Source organism: Lagenorhynchus albirostris, chromosome 5 (assembly GCF_949774975.1).
Source record: "Lagenorhynchus albirostris chromosome 5, mLagAlb1.1, whole genome shotgun sequence".
Lineage (NCBI taxonomy): Eukaryota > Metazoa > Chordata > Mammalia > Artiodactyla > Delphinidae > Lagenorhynchus > Lagenorhynchus albirostris.
Genome location: NC_083099.1, coordinates 75,581,687 through 75,599,534, shown reverse-complemented (window position 1 = coordinate 75,599,534; position 17,848 = coordinate 75,581,687). Strand labels below are relative to the sequence as shown.

The 17,848-nt window shown below is 38.6% G+C and overlaps 1 protein-coding gene across 3 annotated transcripts in view; it reads left to right on the top strand.

Moving 5' to 3' along the window:
• UMPS (uridine monophosphate synthetase) overlaps positions 1-17,848 on the top strand; it is a 47,185-nt gene extending 29,337 nt beyond the window's left edge. For all 3 annotated transcript variants that reach the window (XM_060150449.1, XM_060150447.1, XM_060150448.1), the window contains one exon: positions 17,589-17,848. In XM_060150449.1, coding sequence (XP_060006432.1) covers positions 17,589-17,758 — 170 coding nt within the window. In that variant the 3' untranslated portion in view covers positions 17,759-17,848. The remainder of the gene's footprint in view (positions 1-17,588) is intronic.

Below are 17,848 nucleotides of genomic sequence, written 5' to 3'. Positions count from 1 at the left end.
TGTGCAGGCCTCTCACTATCGCGGCCTCTCATTGCGGAGCACAGGTTCCAGAAGCGCAGGCTCAGTAATTGTGGCTCACGGGCCCAGTTGCTCCGCGGCATGTGGGATCTTCCCAGACCAGGGCTCAAACCTGTGTCCCCTGCATTGGCAGGCAGATTCTCAACCACTGCCCCACCAGGGAAGCCCCCTCCTGCCCATTTTTTGATTGGGTTGGTTTTTTTTTATTGTTGTTGAGTTGCATGAGCTGTTTGTATATTTTCTGAAATCAAGCCCTTATCAGTCACACTGTTTGCAAATATTTTCTCCCATTCTGTAGTTTGTCTTTTCGTTTTGTTTATGGTCTCCTTTGCTGTGCAAAAGCTTGTAAGTTTGATTAGGTCCCATTTGTTTATTTTTGCTTTTATTCTATTGCCTTGGGACTGACCTAAGAAAACATTAGTGTGGTTTATGTCAGAGAATGTTTTGCCTATGTTCTCTTCTAGGAGTTTTATGGTATCATGTCATATATTTAAGTCTTTAAGCCATATTGAATTTATTTTTGTGCATGGTGTGAGGGTATGTTCTAACTTCATTGATTTACATGTGGCTGTCCAGCATTCTCAACACCACTTGCTGCAGAGATTGTCTTTTCTCCATTGTATATTCTCGTCTCCTTTGTCAAGATTGACCATAGGTATGTAGGTTTATTTCTGGGCTATTTCTGTTCCATTGATACATGTCTGTTTTCATGCCAGTTCCACACTGTTTTGATTACTGTAGCTTTGTAGTATTGTCTGAAGTCTGGGAGGTTTATACCTCCTGCTTTGTTCTTTTTCCTCAGGATTGCTTTGGCAATTCTGGGTCTTTTTTGTTTCCATATAAGTTTTAGGATTACTTGTTCTAGTTCTGTGAAAAATGTCATGGGTAATTTGATAGGGATCACATTAAATCTGTAGATTGCTTTGGGTAGTATGTCCATTTTAATGATGTTCTTCTAATCCAAGAGCCTGGGATATCTTTCCATTTCTTTAAATCATCTTCAATTTCCTTTATTAATTTTTATAGTTCTCAGCATATAAATCATTCACCTCCTTGGTCAGCTTTATTCCTAAGGTTTTTTTTTTTTTGTATGATTTTAAAAGGTATTGTTTTTTTACATTCCCTTTCTGATATTGTGTTGTTAGTGTAAAGAAATGCAACCCATTTCTGTATGTTAATCTTGTATCCTGCTACCTTGCTGAATTTATCAGTTCTTTAGGGTTTTCTATATATAGTATCATGTCATCTGCATAGAATGACAGTTTTACGTCTTCCCTTACAATTTGGATACCTTTTATTTCTTTTTCTTGTCTGAATTCCAATACTATGTTGAATAGAAGTCATGAGAATAGGCAACCTTGTTCCAGATTTTAGCAGGAAGGATTTCAGCTTTTCACTGTTGAGTATTATATTGGCTGTGGGTTTGTCATAAATAGCTTTTATTATGTTATGTTACCCACCTTGGTAAGAGTTTTTATCATGAATGGATGTTGGATTTTATCAAATGCTTTTTCTGTATCTATTTAGATGATCATGTGATTTTTGTCTTTTCTTTGTTAATGTGATGTGTCACATTAATTGATTTGCATTTGTTGAACCATACTTGTGGTCCTGGGGTGAATCCAACTTGGTTGTGGTGCATGATCTTTTTTATGTGTTGTTGGATTTGGGTTGCTAATATTTTGCTAATATTTTATTTGGTTTTGCTAGTAGTTTTTTGCATCTGTATTCATCAAAGATATTGGCCTGTAATTTTTTTTTTGGTGGTATATTTGTCTGGTTTTGATATCAGGGTGATGGTGGCTTCATAGAATGTCTTTGAGAGTGTTCCCTCCTTTTCAATCTTTTGGAAGATTTTGAGAAGGATTGGTATAAGTTCTTCTTTATATGTTTGATAGAATTTGCCTGTGAAGCCACCTGGTCCTGAACTTTTGTTTGTAAGGAGTTTTTTGTTTTTGTTTTTTTTATAGATTCTATTTCACTTCTAGTGATTGGTCTGTTCAGAGTATTTATTCCTTCTTGATTCAGTTTTGGTGGGCTGTATGTTTCTAGAAAAACTTGTCCATTTCTTCTAGGTTGGCAAATTTGTTGGCATGTACTTGTTCATAATATTCTCTTACAGTGTTTTGTATTTCTGCAGTATTGTTTATTTCTCCTTTTTTCTTATTTTGTTTATTTAGGTTCTCTCTCTTTTCTTCTTGATGAGCCTGGCCAAAGGTTTATCAATTTTGTTTACACTGTCAAAGAACAAGCTCTTAGTTTTATTGATTTTATCTGTTTTTTTTAATCTTTATTTTACATTTTTTTGTCTCTGATGTTTATTATTTCCTTCCTTTTGCTGACTTTAGGTTTTGTTTGTTCTTTTTCTAATTCTTTTAGGTGGTAGATTAGGTTGCTTGAGATTTTTCAGTTTTTTGAGGAAGGCTTGTATCGCTATGAAGTTCCCTCCAACAACTGCTTTTGTGGCATCCCACAGATAACATACGGTTGTGTTTTCATTGTCATCTGTCTCAAGATATTTTTTAAATTTCCTCTTTGATTTCATCATTGACCCATTGGTTTTTTAGTAGCATGTTGTTTAGACTCCATGTAATTGTTTTCTTTTTCTATGGTTGATTTCTAGTTTCATGCTGTTGTGGTCAGGAAAGATGCCTGAAATAATTTCTATCCTCTTAAATTTGTTGAGGCTTGCTTTGTGCTCTAGTATGTGGTCAATCCTAGAGAATGTTCCATGTGCACTTGAAAAGAATGTGTATTCTGGGTTTTTTGGATGTAAGGTTCTAAGAATATCAATTAAGTCTAACTGTTCTGTTGTATCATTTAGGATCTCTGATGCCTTATTGATTTTCTGTCTGGGAAGATATGTCCATTGATGTGAGTGAGGTGTTAAGGTCTCCTACTATTATGGTATTCCAGTCAGTTTCTCCCTTTATGTATGTTAATATTTGTTTTATGTATTTAGGCACTCCTATATTAGGCACATATATGTAGACGAGAGTAATATCTTCTTGTATTGATCCTTTTATCATTATATAGTGTCCTTCTTTATCTTTTTTTATGGCCTTTGTTTTAAAGTCTATTTTGTCTGATACAAGTATTGCAACCCCTGCTTATCATTTCCGTTTGCATGAAATCTTTTTCCACCCCCTCACTTTCAATCTGTGTGTCCTTTGCCCTAAAGTGGGTCTCTTATAGGCAGCATATTGTAGGCTTTTTTTTTTTTATCCAGTCTGCCACTCTGTGTCTTTTGAATGGGGCATTTAGTCCATTGATGTTTAAGGTAATTCTTGATAGATGTGTATTTATTGCCATTTTAAATCTTTTTTTCCAGTTAATTCTGTATTTCCTCTTCTTCCCCTTTTCTTTTTGTTTTTCCTTTTGTGGTTTGATTTCCTTTTATTTTACGCTTGTGTTCTCTTCTTTTTGGTTTTTGTGAATCTATTGTGTTTTTGACTTGTGGTTACCCTGTTTTTCAAGTATGTTAACCCCTTCATATGTCTACGTGCTTTAGACTGGTAGTCATATAGGCTCAAATACATTCTAAAAAAAGAAGAATCTACATTTTCTTAACTCTCCTCCTCAACATTTTATGATTTTGGTGTCCTCTTTTACATCTTCATGTTTATCCTTTTGCTGTTCACTGTGGTCATCATCACTTTCACACAAAAAAAATTTATTTTTTTCCTTTTTAATCTATATAGTGGCTTATGTAAGTGATTTACTTTTTGGTTGTAATTTTCTCTTTGATATAGCTTCTTGTTTTTCTATTTAGAGAAGAAGACCTTTCACTATTTCTTTTATGATAGGGTTAGTATTGCTGTATTTTTAGTTTTTGCTTGTCTAAGAAATTCTCTCTCTCCTTCTATTCTGAACGATTGATTGAATATATTTTGCCACTCCCTTCTGGCCTGCAACGTTTCTGTAGAGAAATCAGCTGATAGCCTTATGGGGGTTTCCTTGTAATGAATTGTTTTTCTCTTGCTGCCTTTAGAATCCTCTCTTTAACTTTTGCCATTTTAATTATAATATGTCTTGGTGTAGGTCTGTTTGTTTGGGTTCATCTTGTTGGAACCCTCTGTGCTTCCTGTACCTGGATGTGTTTCCTTCTTTAGGTTTGGGAAGTTTTCAGACATAATTTCTTCAAATACATTTTTGATCCCTTTTCCTGCCGGTGAGGGGGCTCCCTGGGGTACGGGAGTCTTTCCTCCTTCACAGCTCCCTCCCAGGGGTACAGGTCCTGTCCAGATTCCTATTTTTTTTTTTCTTTTGTCCTACCTGGTTATGTGGAGATTCTTTTTGTCCTTTCAGAAGTCTGAGGTCTTCTGCCAGCATTCAGTAGGATTCTGTGAGAACTGTTCCACATATAGATGTATTTTTTGATGTATTTGTGAGAGGAGGTGAGCTTCTCGTTCTTCTTCTCTGCCATCTTGATTGCTTTGCTTTGGGTTTTTTTTTTTTTTTTGTAAATTTATTTATTTTTGGCTGTGTTGGGTCTTCGTTTCTGTGCGAGGGCTTTCTCCAGTTGCGGCAAGCGGGGGCTGCTCTTCATCGCGGTGCATGGGCCCACTATCGTGGCCTCTCGTTGCGGAGCACAGGCTCCAGACGCACAGGCTCAGTAGTTGTGGCTCACGGGCCCAGTCGCTCTGCGGCATGTGGGATCCTCCCAGACCAGGGCTCGAACCCGTGTCCCCTGCATCGGCAGGCAGACTCTCAACCACTGCGCCACCAGGTAAAGCCCTCTGCTTTGGTTTTGAATGGGGAAAAAAATGGTGACCTGGAAACATTTTTCCTGAATTGGTTATTGTACAAGAAATCTTGCTTATCACAGGAATGGGAGTTTATTCTATCCCCCTTTCCACCTCTTTCCTTAAGTTTGGAACTGTGAACATCTGGTTCTCAGCAAAACAACTCTGCTTCATAGAGTATGGAGAATGTTTTGTGTATGTGCTGCTGTGGTACGTTTCCATGTCTAGAGTTACCTCTTTACAACTCCATAGTGTATCCTAGTTACACTTGGGCTGGAATATGTTTAATCATTCCCCTGTTGATGCATTTGGACTTTTTACAAACTAAACATCCTTGTATATATTTTTGCATGTATAGAGTTTTGGAATACTCTGCCACTAGGCTACAAACTCCTTGAGGATGAGAGCTCTTTCTGAAGAATGCATATCCTCTAGCACAGTACCCCTGTGCACCATAAAGGTTCTGTAAATACTTATACAGATGTTGAAGGGATGGATAATATGCTGTATAGGAGCAGATGTAAGAGTTGGTGTTTCTGTGAGTGGAATAATAACACTGAGAACATAATGACTGAGACTATAGATTTGGTAAACCTTGTTTTTCTTAAAACCCTGAAATACTAGAACTGTTGGATACCTATCAACCTTGAAGGAGCTAGTTATTTTATATAAATAATATAACCACACTTATAAAGAAAGATACTACCTTTTTGGGGTTTTGATTTTTAAACAAAAAACATTATAGAAGGTTAACCAAAGAAAAGTAGATGTTCCCCTGGGGTTAGGGAGGCTTGGAGGGCTCTGTTCCATTTCTCAAGTTTCACATTACAGGTTTTATATACTACAGAGTAGGCCTCAGCAGAATGACTTGCCTATCTAAGGCTTTTATGATTGATAGTTGCCTTAGTACGCTACAATTTTTAAACTCTACATTTGTGCTAAACATTATCTGAATCAGGTAGATTTGTATTCCTAGCCCTTCCAGTATCTTTGGACAAGTCACTTCCCTTCTTTAGGTCTCGTTTTCTTGATCTGTACAATGTGGGTAGTAACACTGTTGAACCTCACAGGGTTGCTGAGAGGCTTAATGAGATAATGTATGTAAAGCAACTTAGCACAATGTCTTGGGACAGAGTAAGCACTCTTTGCTTGGCAACTGTTCATGTTCATTGGAAGCCTCCACAATCTTTGACTAGATAAGTACAGTTAGGATCTAGGCTTTTAGGGATTTTTAAAGCATCTTGGATTTGAAAGATAATAATAAGCCATTTATAGGAGGCTTCTGGAACAGCAGAATTTAAAAAGAAGGAAAAAGTGGGGTTCTGGTTCCAGATGGCAACGTAGGAAGATCCTGAACTGACCTCCTCCCACAGACAAACTGAGTCTATAGCTATGTGTGGAACAATTTCCTTGGAAAGGCTGGCTGAGCACGGACTACACATCAGGCAAACGAGAAGAAAACCACATTGAAGTGGGTAGGAGAGGCTGGGATGCAACCTCACTGCTAACCCCACCCCTGGTATGAAGACCCAGAATCAGGGTGGAACTCAAAACCCAGAGCTTCTCCCTGACGAGTGAAGGGTTTGAACTACACATCAGGCATCATAACTTTTAAGACCTGTACCTGAAAGATGAGCCCCCCCCAAAACATCTAGCTTTGAAAATCAATGGGGCTTATGTCCACAAGACCCACAAGACAGTAGTGATCTGAGTGAAATGGCTCTTAAAAGGCTTGTAAGTTCAGACTCACCTGCTCCAGGGCCCAGCTCCGAGGGCGCCTGTGCTCAGACTTTAATATTAGCAAGTGAGCCTTTTTTTACTTAAAGAGTTGGCCTGAGGGGTAGGCATAGACTGGAACACCCTCCAGGGACAGAGACTGGGGGGCACGATCTTCACACTCTCCCTCTGCTTTGGCTTAACTTTTTCCCACAGGTGCCATCTTTACACTCCCCTCAGCTTTGCTACAGCCATTGGGCACATCTTCGCACTCTCCCTTTCCTCATCTCCTGGAAGGGAGCTTTTACACGGGGCTGGTGCCCAGGGAACTCCCCTTGATTGCTTGGCCCTAAAGGCCAGGGGGAGCTTATGTTCCTGTGTCCAGTGGGACTAACAATTGAAGAGACAGTTCCTGCCAGGCTACCACCCCCAGGGCACTGCACAGACAGACAAAACACTGCAACACACCCCATCTTTCTGTGAAAGAGGCCTGTTTGCTTGTCCAGGAGCTTTGGCCTGAGGCTTCTCTTTTGGCAACCACCTGGGGCCTACAGAGATGTTTTCAGGGAACATAAGCTGATAGACACCATCTTTGCACTCTCCTTCTGCCTCACTACAGCTATTATCTCCCAGAAAAGAATTTAGATACTCGTCTGAGGGCAGCAGAACTTATGCTTGCAGTCCCACAGGACTGTATGTATTTGCATACTTCAAAAGCTGTTGCCAGGTTTGGAGGCAAGATGGTGGAGTAGAAAGACTTGAGCTTACCTCCTCTCACAAAAACACCAAAACCACAACTAACTGCTGAACAACCCCTGGCAAAAAAAGACTTGAACCTACCAAAAAAGATGTTCTACACCCAAAGATAAAGAAGCCAAAACAAGACAGCAGGAGGGGCACTTTTACCATATAATCAAATCCCTTACCTGCCGGGTGGGTGACCCACGAACTGGAAAATAATTATATCACAGAGGTTCTCCCACAGGAGTGAGAGTTCTGAGCCCCACATCAGGCTCCCCAGCCTGGGGGGTCTAGCATCAGGAGAAGGAGCCCCCAGAGCATTTGGCTTTGAAGGCCAGTGGGGCTTGAGTGCAGCAGCTCCACAGGACTGGGGGAAACAGAGACTCCACTCTTGGAGGGCACACACAGGGTTTCACATGCACTTGGACCCAGAGGAAAGCAGTGACTCCATAGAAGCCTGGGCCAGACCTACCTGCAGATCTTGGAGGGTCTCCTGGGGAGGTGAGGGTTGGCTGTGGCTCCCTGTAGGGCAGGTACACTGGTGGCAGAGGCCCCAGGAAATACTCATCAGCATGAGCTTTCCCTGAGGTCACCATTTTGGTGAGGCCTGGCCTGGGACACCTCAGGCCAGACAACAAACAGGGTGGAGACATAGTTCCACCCAAAGTCCTGACCCCACAGCTGCCTGTAAATATAGCCCTTGAGATGGCCCTGCCCACCAGAGACAAGACCCAGCTCCATCCACCAGTGAGCAGGCACCAGTCCCTCCCATGAGGAAACCTGCACTAGCCCCTGGACCAACCTCACCCACCATGGGGAAGACACCAGAAGCAAAAACTACAATCCTGCAGCATGAGGAATGGAGACCACAAACACAGAAAACTAGACAAAATGAGATGGCAGAGATGAAGGAACAAGATAAAACCCCAGAAGAACAACTAAGTGAAGCGGAGATTGGCAATCTACCCGAAAAAGAATTCAAAGTAATGATAGTAAAGATGATCCAAGATCTTGGAAAAAGAATGGAGGCACAGACTGATATAAGAAATGTTTAATAAAGAGCTAAGGGACTTCCCTGGTGGTCCAGTGGTTAAGATTCCATGCTTCCACTGCAGGGAGCATGGGTTTGATCCCTGGTTGGGAAACTAAGATCCTCACATGCTGCACAGTGCAGCCAAAAAAAACCCTAGAAGCTTCAGAGAACAAACAGGTGAACAATACAATAGCTGAAATGAAGAATACACTAGAAGGAATCAATAGCAGAATGAATAGGGCAGTAGGACAAATAAGCGAGCTGGAAAACAGACTGATGGAAATCATTATTGCAGAACTGAATAAAGAAAGAAAAATGATAGCACTGTTTACAATAGCCAAGACATGGAAGCAACCTAAATGTCCATCAACAGAGGAATGGATAAAGAAGATGTGGTACATATATACAATGGAATATTACTCAGCCATAAAAAGGAATGAAATTGGGTCATTTGTCTCTACAAATGTGAATGGACCTAGAGTGTCATACAGAGTGAAGTAAATCAGAAAGAGAAAAACAAATATCAACACGTATATGTGGAATCTAGAAAAATGGTATCCATGACCTCATTTACAGAGCAGAAATAGAGACACAGACGCAGAGAACAAATGTATGGATACCAAGGAGGAAAGCAGTGGGGTGTGAGGAATTGGGATCAACACATATACACTATTGATACTATGTATAAAATAGACAACTAATGGGAATGTACTGTATAGCACAGGGAACTCAACTTAATGCACTGTGGTGTCCTAAATGGGAAGGAAATCCAAAAGGGAGGTGATATATGCATATGTATGGCTGATTCATTTTGCTGTGCAGTAGAAGCTAACAGAACAGTGTAAAGCAACTATACTCCAATAAAAATTAATAAAAAAACAAAAAAAGAAAAATGAAATGAGGACAGAGACCTCTGGGACAACATTAAATGCACCAACATTCACATTATAGGGGTCCCAGAAGGAGAAGAGAGAGAGAAAGGGCCTTAGAAAATATTTTAAGAGATAATGGCCAAAAACTTTCCTAACATGGGAAAGGAGACACTCACGCAAGTCCAGGAAGCACAGAGTCCCATACAGGATAAAGCCAAGGAGGAACACACTGAGACACATATTAATCAAATCAACAAAGATTAAAGACAAAGAGATAATATTAAAAACAACAAATAACATACAAGGGAATCCCCACAAGGTTATCAGCTGATTTTTCAGCAGAAATTCTGCAGGCCAGAAGGGAGTGGCAGGACATATTTAAAGTGATAAAAGAGAAAAACCTGCAGCCAAGAATACTCTACCCAGCAAGGCTCTTGTTCAGATTTGACAGAGAAATCAAAAGCTTTACAGACAAACAAAAGCTAAGAGTGTTCAGCACCATCAAAACAGCTTTACAACAATGCTAAAGGAACTTCTCTAGATGGAAAAGAAAAGGCCACAACTAGAAATAAGAAAATTACGAATGGGAAAGCTCACCAGTAAAGGTAAACGTACAGTAAAGGTAGGAAATCATCCACACACAAATTTGATATCAAAATCAGCAATTGTGAGAGGAGGAGAGTACAAGTGCAGGACACTGGAAATGCATTTGAAATTAAGAGACCAACAACTTAAAACAATCTTGCATATATATAGACGGCTATATAAAAACCTCATGGTAATGGCAAATCAAAAATCTACAATAGATACACACACAAAACCGAAAAGGAATCCAAACACAACACTAAAGATAGTCATCAAATCACAAGAGAACAAAAGAGGAAGGGAAGAAAAAGACTTATAAAAACAAATCCAGAAAAATTAACAAAATGGCAGTATGAACATACATATCAGTAATTACCTTAAATGTAAATGGATTAAATGCTCCAACCAAAAGACAGACTGGTTGAATGCATACAAAAACAAGACTTGTATATACGCTGTCTACAAGAGACCCACTTTATTTTTTTATTTTTGTGTGCATGTGTGTGTATTGATAGTTTATTCTTTTTTATTGCCAAGTGGTATTCCATGGTATGGATGTACCATCATTTGTTTAGAACATCTTTCTTGTTTTCAGTTTTTTGCTATTACACGTAAAGTTGCTATGAATAACTGTGCACAGGTTTTTGTGTGGAATAAATTTTCATTTCTGTGTCATAGATGCCCAGGAGTATACTGAGTTGTATGGCAAATGTATATATGGTTTTTAAAGAAACAGCTAGGGCTTCCCTGGTGGTGCAGTGGTTGAGAGGCCACCTACTGATGATGCAGGGGACATGGGTTCGCGCCCCAGTCCGGGAAGATCCCACATGCCGCGGAGCAGCTAGGCCCGTGAGCCATGGCTGCTGAGCCTGCACATCCGGAGCCTGTGCTCTGCAACAGGAGAGGCCACAACAGTGAGAGGCCTGCGTACCACAAAAAAAAAAGAAAGAAAGAAAGAAAGAAAAAAGCTAAATTCTTTTACAAAGTGACTGTATCATTTTATATTCCCACCAGCAATGTACGAGTGATTCAGTTTTTCCACAATCTCACCAACACCTGGTATTTTTTTTTAACATCTTTATTCAACATCTGGTATTGTTGCTATATTTTTCATTTTAGTTGTTCTAGTAGGCAGGTAGTGATATTTCTTCATGGTCTGCATTTTCCTAATGGTTAGTGATGCCAAACATCTTTTCATGTGCTTATTTGCCATTCGTATATTTGGTGAGTTGTATGCTCAAATGTTTTTTAATTGAGTTTTTTTTTTTTTTTTTTTTTTACTGGGATATAGTTGTTTTACAGTGTTGTGTTAGTTTCTACTCTACAGCAAAGGGAAGTAGAGTTCCCTGTGCTATACAGCAGGTTCTCATTAGTTATTTATTTTATACATATTAGTGTATATATTGAAGAGACCCACTTTAAATATAGGGACACATACAGACTGAAAGTGAGGGGATGGAAGAAGGTGAGGGGATGGAAGAAGGTATTCCATGCAAATGGAAATCAAAAGAAAACTGGAGTAGCAATACTCATATCAGACGAAATAGACTTTAAAGACTGTTATAAGAGACAAAGAAGGACACTACCTAATGATCAAGGGATCAATCCAAGAAGATAGAACAATTGTAAATAAATATGCACCCAATATAAAGGCACCTCAATATATAAGGTTTCATCCATAAAAGAAATTGATAGTAACACAATAATAGTGGGAGACTTTAACACCCCACCTACATCAATGGACAGATCCTCCAGACAGAAAAATCAATAAGGAAACACAGGCTTTAAATGACATATTAGACCAGATGGATTTAATTGATATTTATAGAACATTCCATCTGAAAGCAGCAGAATACACATTCTTCTCAAGTTCACAAGGAACATTCTCCAGGATAGATCACATCCTGGACCACAAAGCAAGCCTCAGTAAGTTTAAGAAAACTGAAATCATATCAAGCATCTTCTCTGACCACAACATTATGAGATTAGAAATCAACTACAAGGAAAAAAAACTAAAAAACACAAGACATGTGGAGGTTAAACATTATGTTACTGAACAACCAATGGATCACTGAAGAAATCAAAAGAGGAAATCAGACAATACCTAGAGACAAATGAAAATGAAAACACAACGATCCAAAACCTATGGGATGCAGCAAAAGCAGTTCAAAGAGGGAAGTTTACAGCAATACAATCTTACCTCAGGAAACAGAAATCTCAAACAACCTAACTTGATACCTAAAGCAACTAGAGAAAGAAGAACAAACAAAACCCAAAGTTAGTAGAAGGAAAGAAATCATAAAGATCAGAGCAGAAATAAATGAAATAGAGATGAAGAAAGCAATAGAAAAGATCAATGAAACTAAACGATGGTTCTTTGAAAAGATAAACAAAATTGATAAACCTTTAGCCACACTCATCAGGGAATAAAAGGGAGGTCTCAGATCAATAAAATTAGAAATGAAAAAGGAGAAGTTACAAAGGACACCACAGAAATACGAAGGATCATAAGAGACTACTACAGGCAACTATATGGCAATAAAATGGACAATCTAGAAGAAATGGACAAATTCTTAGAAAAGTACAAGCACCCAAGAGTGAACTAGGAAGAAATAGAAAATATGAACATACCAATCACAGGTACTGAAATTGAAACTGAGTAAAAAACTTCCACCAAACAAAAATCCATGATCAGATGGCTTCACAGCAGAATTCTATCAAATTTAGAGAAGTGTTATCACCTGCCCTTCTTCAACTCTTCCAAAACATTACAGAGGAAGGAACACTCTCAAGCTCATTCTATGAGGCCACCATCACCCTGATACCAAAATCAGACAAAGATACCACAAAAAAAAGAAAATTATTATAAGCCAATATCACTGATGAACATAGATGCAAACATCCTCAACAAAATACTAGCAAACCGAATCCAACAGTACATTAAAAGGATCGTACACCATGATCAAGTGGGATTTATCCCATTGGATGCAAGGATTTTTCAGTATCCACAAGTCAATCAGTGTGATACACCACATCAACAAATTGAAGAATAAAAACCATATCATCTCAATAGATGCAGAAAAAAACTTTTGACAAAATTCAACACCCATTTATGATGAAGACTCTCTGGAACCTGGGCATAGAGGGAACCTACCTCAACATAATAGAGGCCATATATGACAAACCCACAGTGATGAAAAGCTGAAAGCATTTCCTCTAAGATCAGGAACAAGACAAGGGTTTCTACTCTCACCACTGTTATTCAACATAGTTTTGGAAGTCCTAGCCATGGCAATCAGAGAATGAATCTAGGAGCTGACTGAGACCCTCCCCTTTGGGACACTGATAGGTCTTGGCATACCCTCGAGTACTCAGAGCTATTACACATATAATAGGCTGCTTTGACGATCAAAAGATTTGAGAAACAACCAGGAGCTAGGGTAGGGCTGAATGACAGGTTTCATCTCATACATGAGGCTACTCCTTTAAGACCAGCTGAGACAGTTGTTTCATCTAATGCATAGAAACCAACCCAGAGTCAAGCAAAATGAAGAAACAGAGGCATATGTTCCAAACGAAAGAACAAGATAAAAGCTTGAGGAAAAGACCCTAATGAAATGGAGATAAATAATTTACCCAATAAAGAGCTCAAAGTAATGGTCATAAAGATGCTCCCGAACTCAAACTTCAACAGGGATGGAAAATATATGTATTAAATAGTCACAGAGCTGAGGAATACAATAACATAACTGAAAAATACACTAGAGGGCTTCAGACTAGATGAAGCAAAGAAAGGAACTTGAAGAAACGGCAGTGGAACTTACCCAGTCAGGACAGCAAAACCAAAAAAGAATGAAAAAAGTGAAGATAGCTTAATGGACTTATTGGACACATCTAGTAGACTGACATTCTCATTATAGGAGTCCCAAAAAAAGAGAGAGAAAGGAATATAAAACTTGATGAAATAATGGGTGAAAACTTCCCTACCCTAGGGAAGGAAACAGACATCCAGATGCAGAAAGCCCAGAGTGTTCCAAATGAGATGAACCCAAAGAGACCCTCATCAAGACACATTATAATTAAAACACCAAAAGCTAAATACAAGGAGAGAATCTTAAAAGCAGCAAAAGAAAAACAACTTGTTATGTACAAGGGAACCTCCATGAGACTATCAGCAGATTTTTCAGCAGAAACTTTCCAGGCCAGAAAGTAGTGGCATGATAATATACAGTGCTGAAGGGGAAAAAAAAACTTGCAACAAAGAACTCTACCCAGCAGAGTTATTCAGAATTGAAGGAGAGAATTTTCCAGATTAGCAAATCTAAAGGAGTTAATCATCATTAAACCAGCCTTACAAGAAATGTTAAAGGACTTCTTTAAGCTGAAAAGAAACGGTGCTAATTAGTAACAAGAAAACATAGGAAACAATAAACTTCACTGAAAAAAGTAGTGGATCAACCACTTAAAAGGTTAAGAGACAAAAGTAGTAAAAATAATTATAACTATAATAATTAGTTAAAGGACATACAAGATAAAAAGATGTAAAATGTGACATCAAAAATATAAAACCTTGTGGAGGGAGTTAATATGTAGAGCTTTAGAATGCAATCAAACTTAAGTTGTTATCAACTTAGACTGTTATGGATACAAGTTGTCATATGTAAGCCACATGGTAACCACAAAGCACAATCCTGTAGTAGACACACAGAAGATGAAGAGAAAGGAATCTAAGCATACCACTAAAGAAAGTTATCATAGCACAATGGAAGAAAACAGAAGGAGGAAGAGAGACTCAATAGATGCAGGAAAAGCATTTGACAAAATTCAACATCCATTTATGATAAAGACTCTTAACAAAGTGGCTTTAGAGAGAACTTACCTCAGCCTAAGCAGGACCACAGCTAACATCATACTGAAAAAGCTGAAAGCTTTTCCTCTGAGATCAGAAACAAAACAACAATGCCCACTTTTGCCTCTTTAATTCAAGTTAGTAGTTGGAGAGCCTAGCCAGAGCAGTTAGTCAGAAAAAGAAACAAAAAACATCCAAATTGGAAAGGAAGTAGCAAAACTGTCACTATTTGTAGACGACATCATATATAGGAAACCCTGCAGACTCAAAAAAACTGTTAGAACTAATACACAAATTCAGTTAAGTTACAGGACACAAAGTGAAAAATCTGTTGCATTTTTATACACCAGCAAACAATCAGAAAGAGAAATTAAGAAAACAATCCCATTGACAATTGCAACAAAAAGAACAAAATACCTACAAATAAATTTAAGCAAGGAGCTGAAAAACATGTACACTAAAAACTATAAGACAAAGACATTTATGAACAAAATTGAAGACAAAGATAAATGGAAAGATATTTCATGCTCATATACTGGAAGAATTAATACTGTAAAGATGTCCAAATTACCCAAAGCAATCTACAGATTCAGTGCAATCCCTATTAACATTCCAATGGCACTTTTCACAGAAATAGAACAAAAAATCCTAAAATTTCTTTGGAATCACAAAAGACGCCAAATAGCCAAAGCAGTCTGGAGAAAGAACAACAAAACTGGAGGCATCACACTCCCTGATTTCAAATTATATTACAAAACTATAGTAGTCAAAACAGTATGGTATTTGCATAAAAACAGACACATAGATCAATGGAACAGAATAGAGCGCTCCAAAATTAACCCACACATATATGGTCAGTTAATTTTTGACAAAAGAGCCAAGAATATACAATGGGGATAGGACAGTCTCTTCAATAAAATGGTGTTGGGAAAACTGGTTAGCCACATGCAAAAGAATGAAACTGGACCACTATCTTACACCATACACAAAAATTAATCCAAAATGGATTAAAGATGTGAATGTAAGATCTGAAACCATAAAATTACTAGAATAAAACATAGGTGGTAATCTGCTTGACATAGGTCTGGGCAATGATTTTTTAAAATCTGATTCCAAAACAACGAAAGCAAAAATAAACAAGTGGGACTTCATCAAACTAAAAAGCTTCCACACAGCAAAGGAAATCAACAAAATATAAAGACAACTTACTGAATGAAAGAAGATATTTGCAAATCATGTCTGATAAGGGGTTAGTATACAAATATAAAGAACTCTTACAGCTCAATAACGACAACAAAAAATCACATTAAAAAATTGGCAAAGGATCTGAATAGACATTTTTCCAAAGAATATGTGCAAATGGCCAACAAGCACATGAAAAGATGCTCAACATTGCTAATCATCAGGGAAATGCAAAACAAAACCACAATGAGCTACCACCTCACAGCTGTTAGAATGGCTATTATCAAAGCTTTTCCTGTATGATCAAACAAAACAAGGATCCCCACTATCAAAAGACAAGAAATAGCGAGTGTTGGCGAGGATGTGGAGAAAAGGGAACCCTTGTGCACTGTTGGTGAGAATGTAAATTGGTGCAGCTCCTATGGAAAATAGTATAAAGTTTCCTCAAAAAATTAAAAATAGAACTGCCATCTGATCCAGCAATTTCACTTCTGGGTATTTATCCAAAGAAAACAACACTAAGTTGAAGATATATCTGCACCCCCATGTTCGTTGCAGCATTATTTACGATAGCCAAGATATGGAAACGACCTAAGTGCCCACTGATGGATGAGTGGATAGAGAAGATGTTGTGTGTATATACAATGGAATATTACTCAGCTATTGAAAAAAAAAATGAAACCTTATCCTTTGTGACAGTATGGATGGATGCCCTTGAGGGTATTACACTAAGTGAAATAAGTCAGAGAAAGACAAATGCTATATGATCGCACATATGTGTAACCTAAAATCAACAGATTGGATGTTCCCAGAGTTGTGGGGTAGGGGTGGATGGAATGGGTGAAGGGAGTCAAAGGGTGCAAACTTCCAGTTACAGAGTAAGTCCACAAGGATGTAATGTACAGTATGCCAACTTTGTTAATAAAACTATATAGCATATTTGAAAATTGCTGAAAGAGTAGATCTTAAAAGTTCTCATCACAAGAAAAAAGTTTTGTGACTGTAAGGTGACAGATGTTAACTAGACTTATTGTAATGATCAGTTTATAATGTATCCAAATCATGATGTACACCTGAAACTAATGTTACATGTCAGTTACACCTCAATAAAAACTTTTTTTAGAAAAGAACAAAAAAGCCAGAATTAAGAATTAGGGTTTGGGGGCTTCCCTGGTGGCGCAGTGGTTGAGAGTCCGCCTGCTGATGCAGGGGACATGGGTTCGTGCCCCGGTCCGGGAAGATCCCACGTGCCACGGAGCGGCTGGGCCCGTGAGCCATGGCCGCTGAGCCTGCGCGTCCAGAGCCTGTGCTCCGCAACGGGAGAGGCCACAACAGTGAGAGGCCCGTGTACCGCAAAAAAAAAAAAAAAAACAGAATTAGGTTTTGTACGTAATCTAAGCACTTGGCGGGGCTGAGGGGAAAGGCTGGCTCACATATGTGGTCAGGTTAGATGCCTTGCGAGGACTTTTCCAACAGCATGTCACAGTGCTTCTATGATGTACATTACAATCGTCTTCAATTGTGAGGCAATTTTTATTGTATTTTATTTGCTACTGAACCTTTTTTGGCAACATAGGAAATTTATTCCTTTGTTTTTTGATGCTGTTAAAGTATAAATGCTCTAAAATTAGACATTGAAAAGGAATTGGTTAGTATCTGTCCCCACTGTGGAGGTCTCTGGCCAATCCAAGGAGTCCCTTCACCTGCTTTTATTCACTTGCTCTGTAGAAGGGGTGTGGTGAACAAGAGCATATTTTTATTTAAAGCGGGTTAGATACTTTTCAGGAAAGTCATGACAGGTTTTCTGATTTCCTTTATTAATTAAACAAACTTTTGTGGTTTTGTAGGTGATAATCTCGGCCAGCAGTACAACAGCCCACAAGAAGTGATTGGCAAACGAGGTTCTGATATCATCATTGTGGGCCGGGGCATAACAACATCAGCTAATCGTCTGGACGCAGCCGAGATGTACAGAAAAGCTGCTTGGGAAGCTTATTTGAGTAGACTTGCTGTTTGAGTGTCTTGGATACATTTTTGTGACGGCCTTGAAGATACCTGGTCTCCTGAGATGCCACTGGCTTGAAGTAATAAACAGCCTTTAATACTG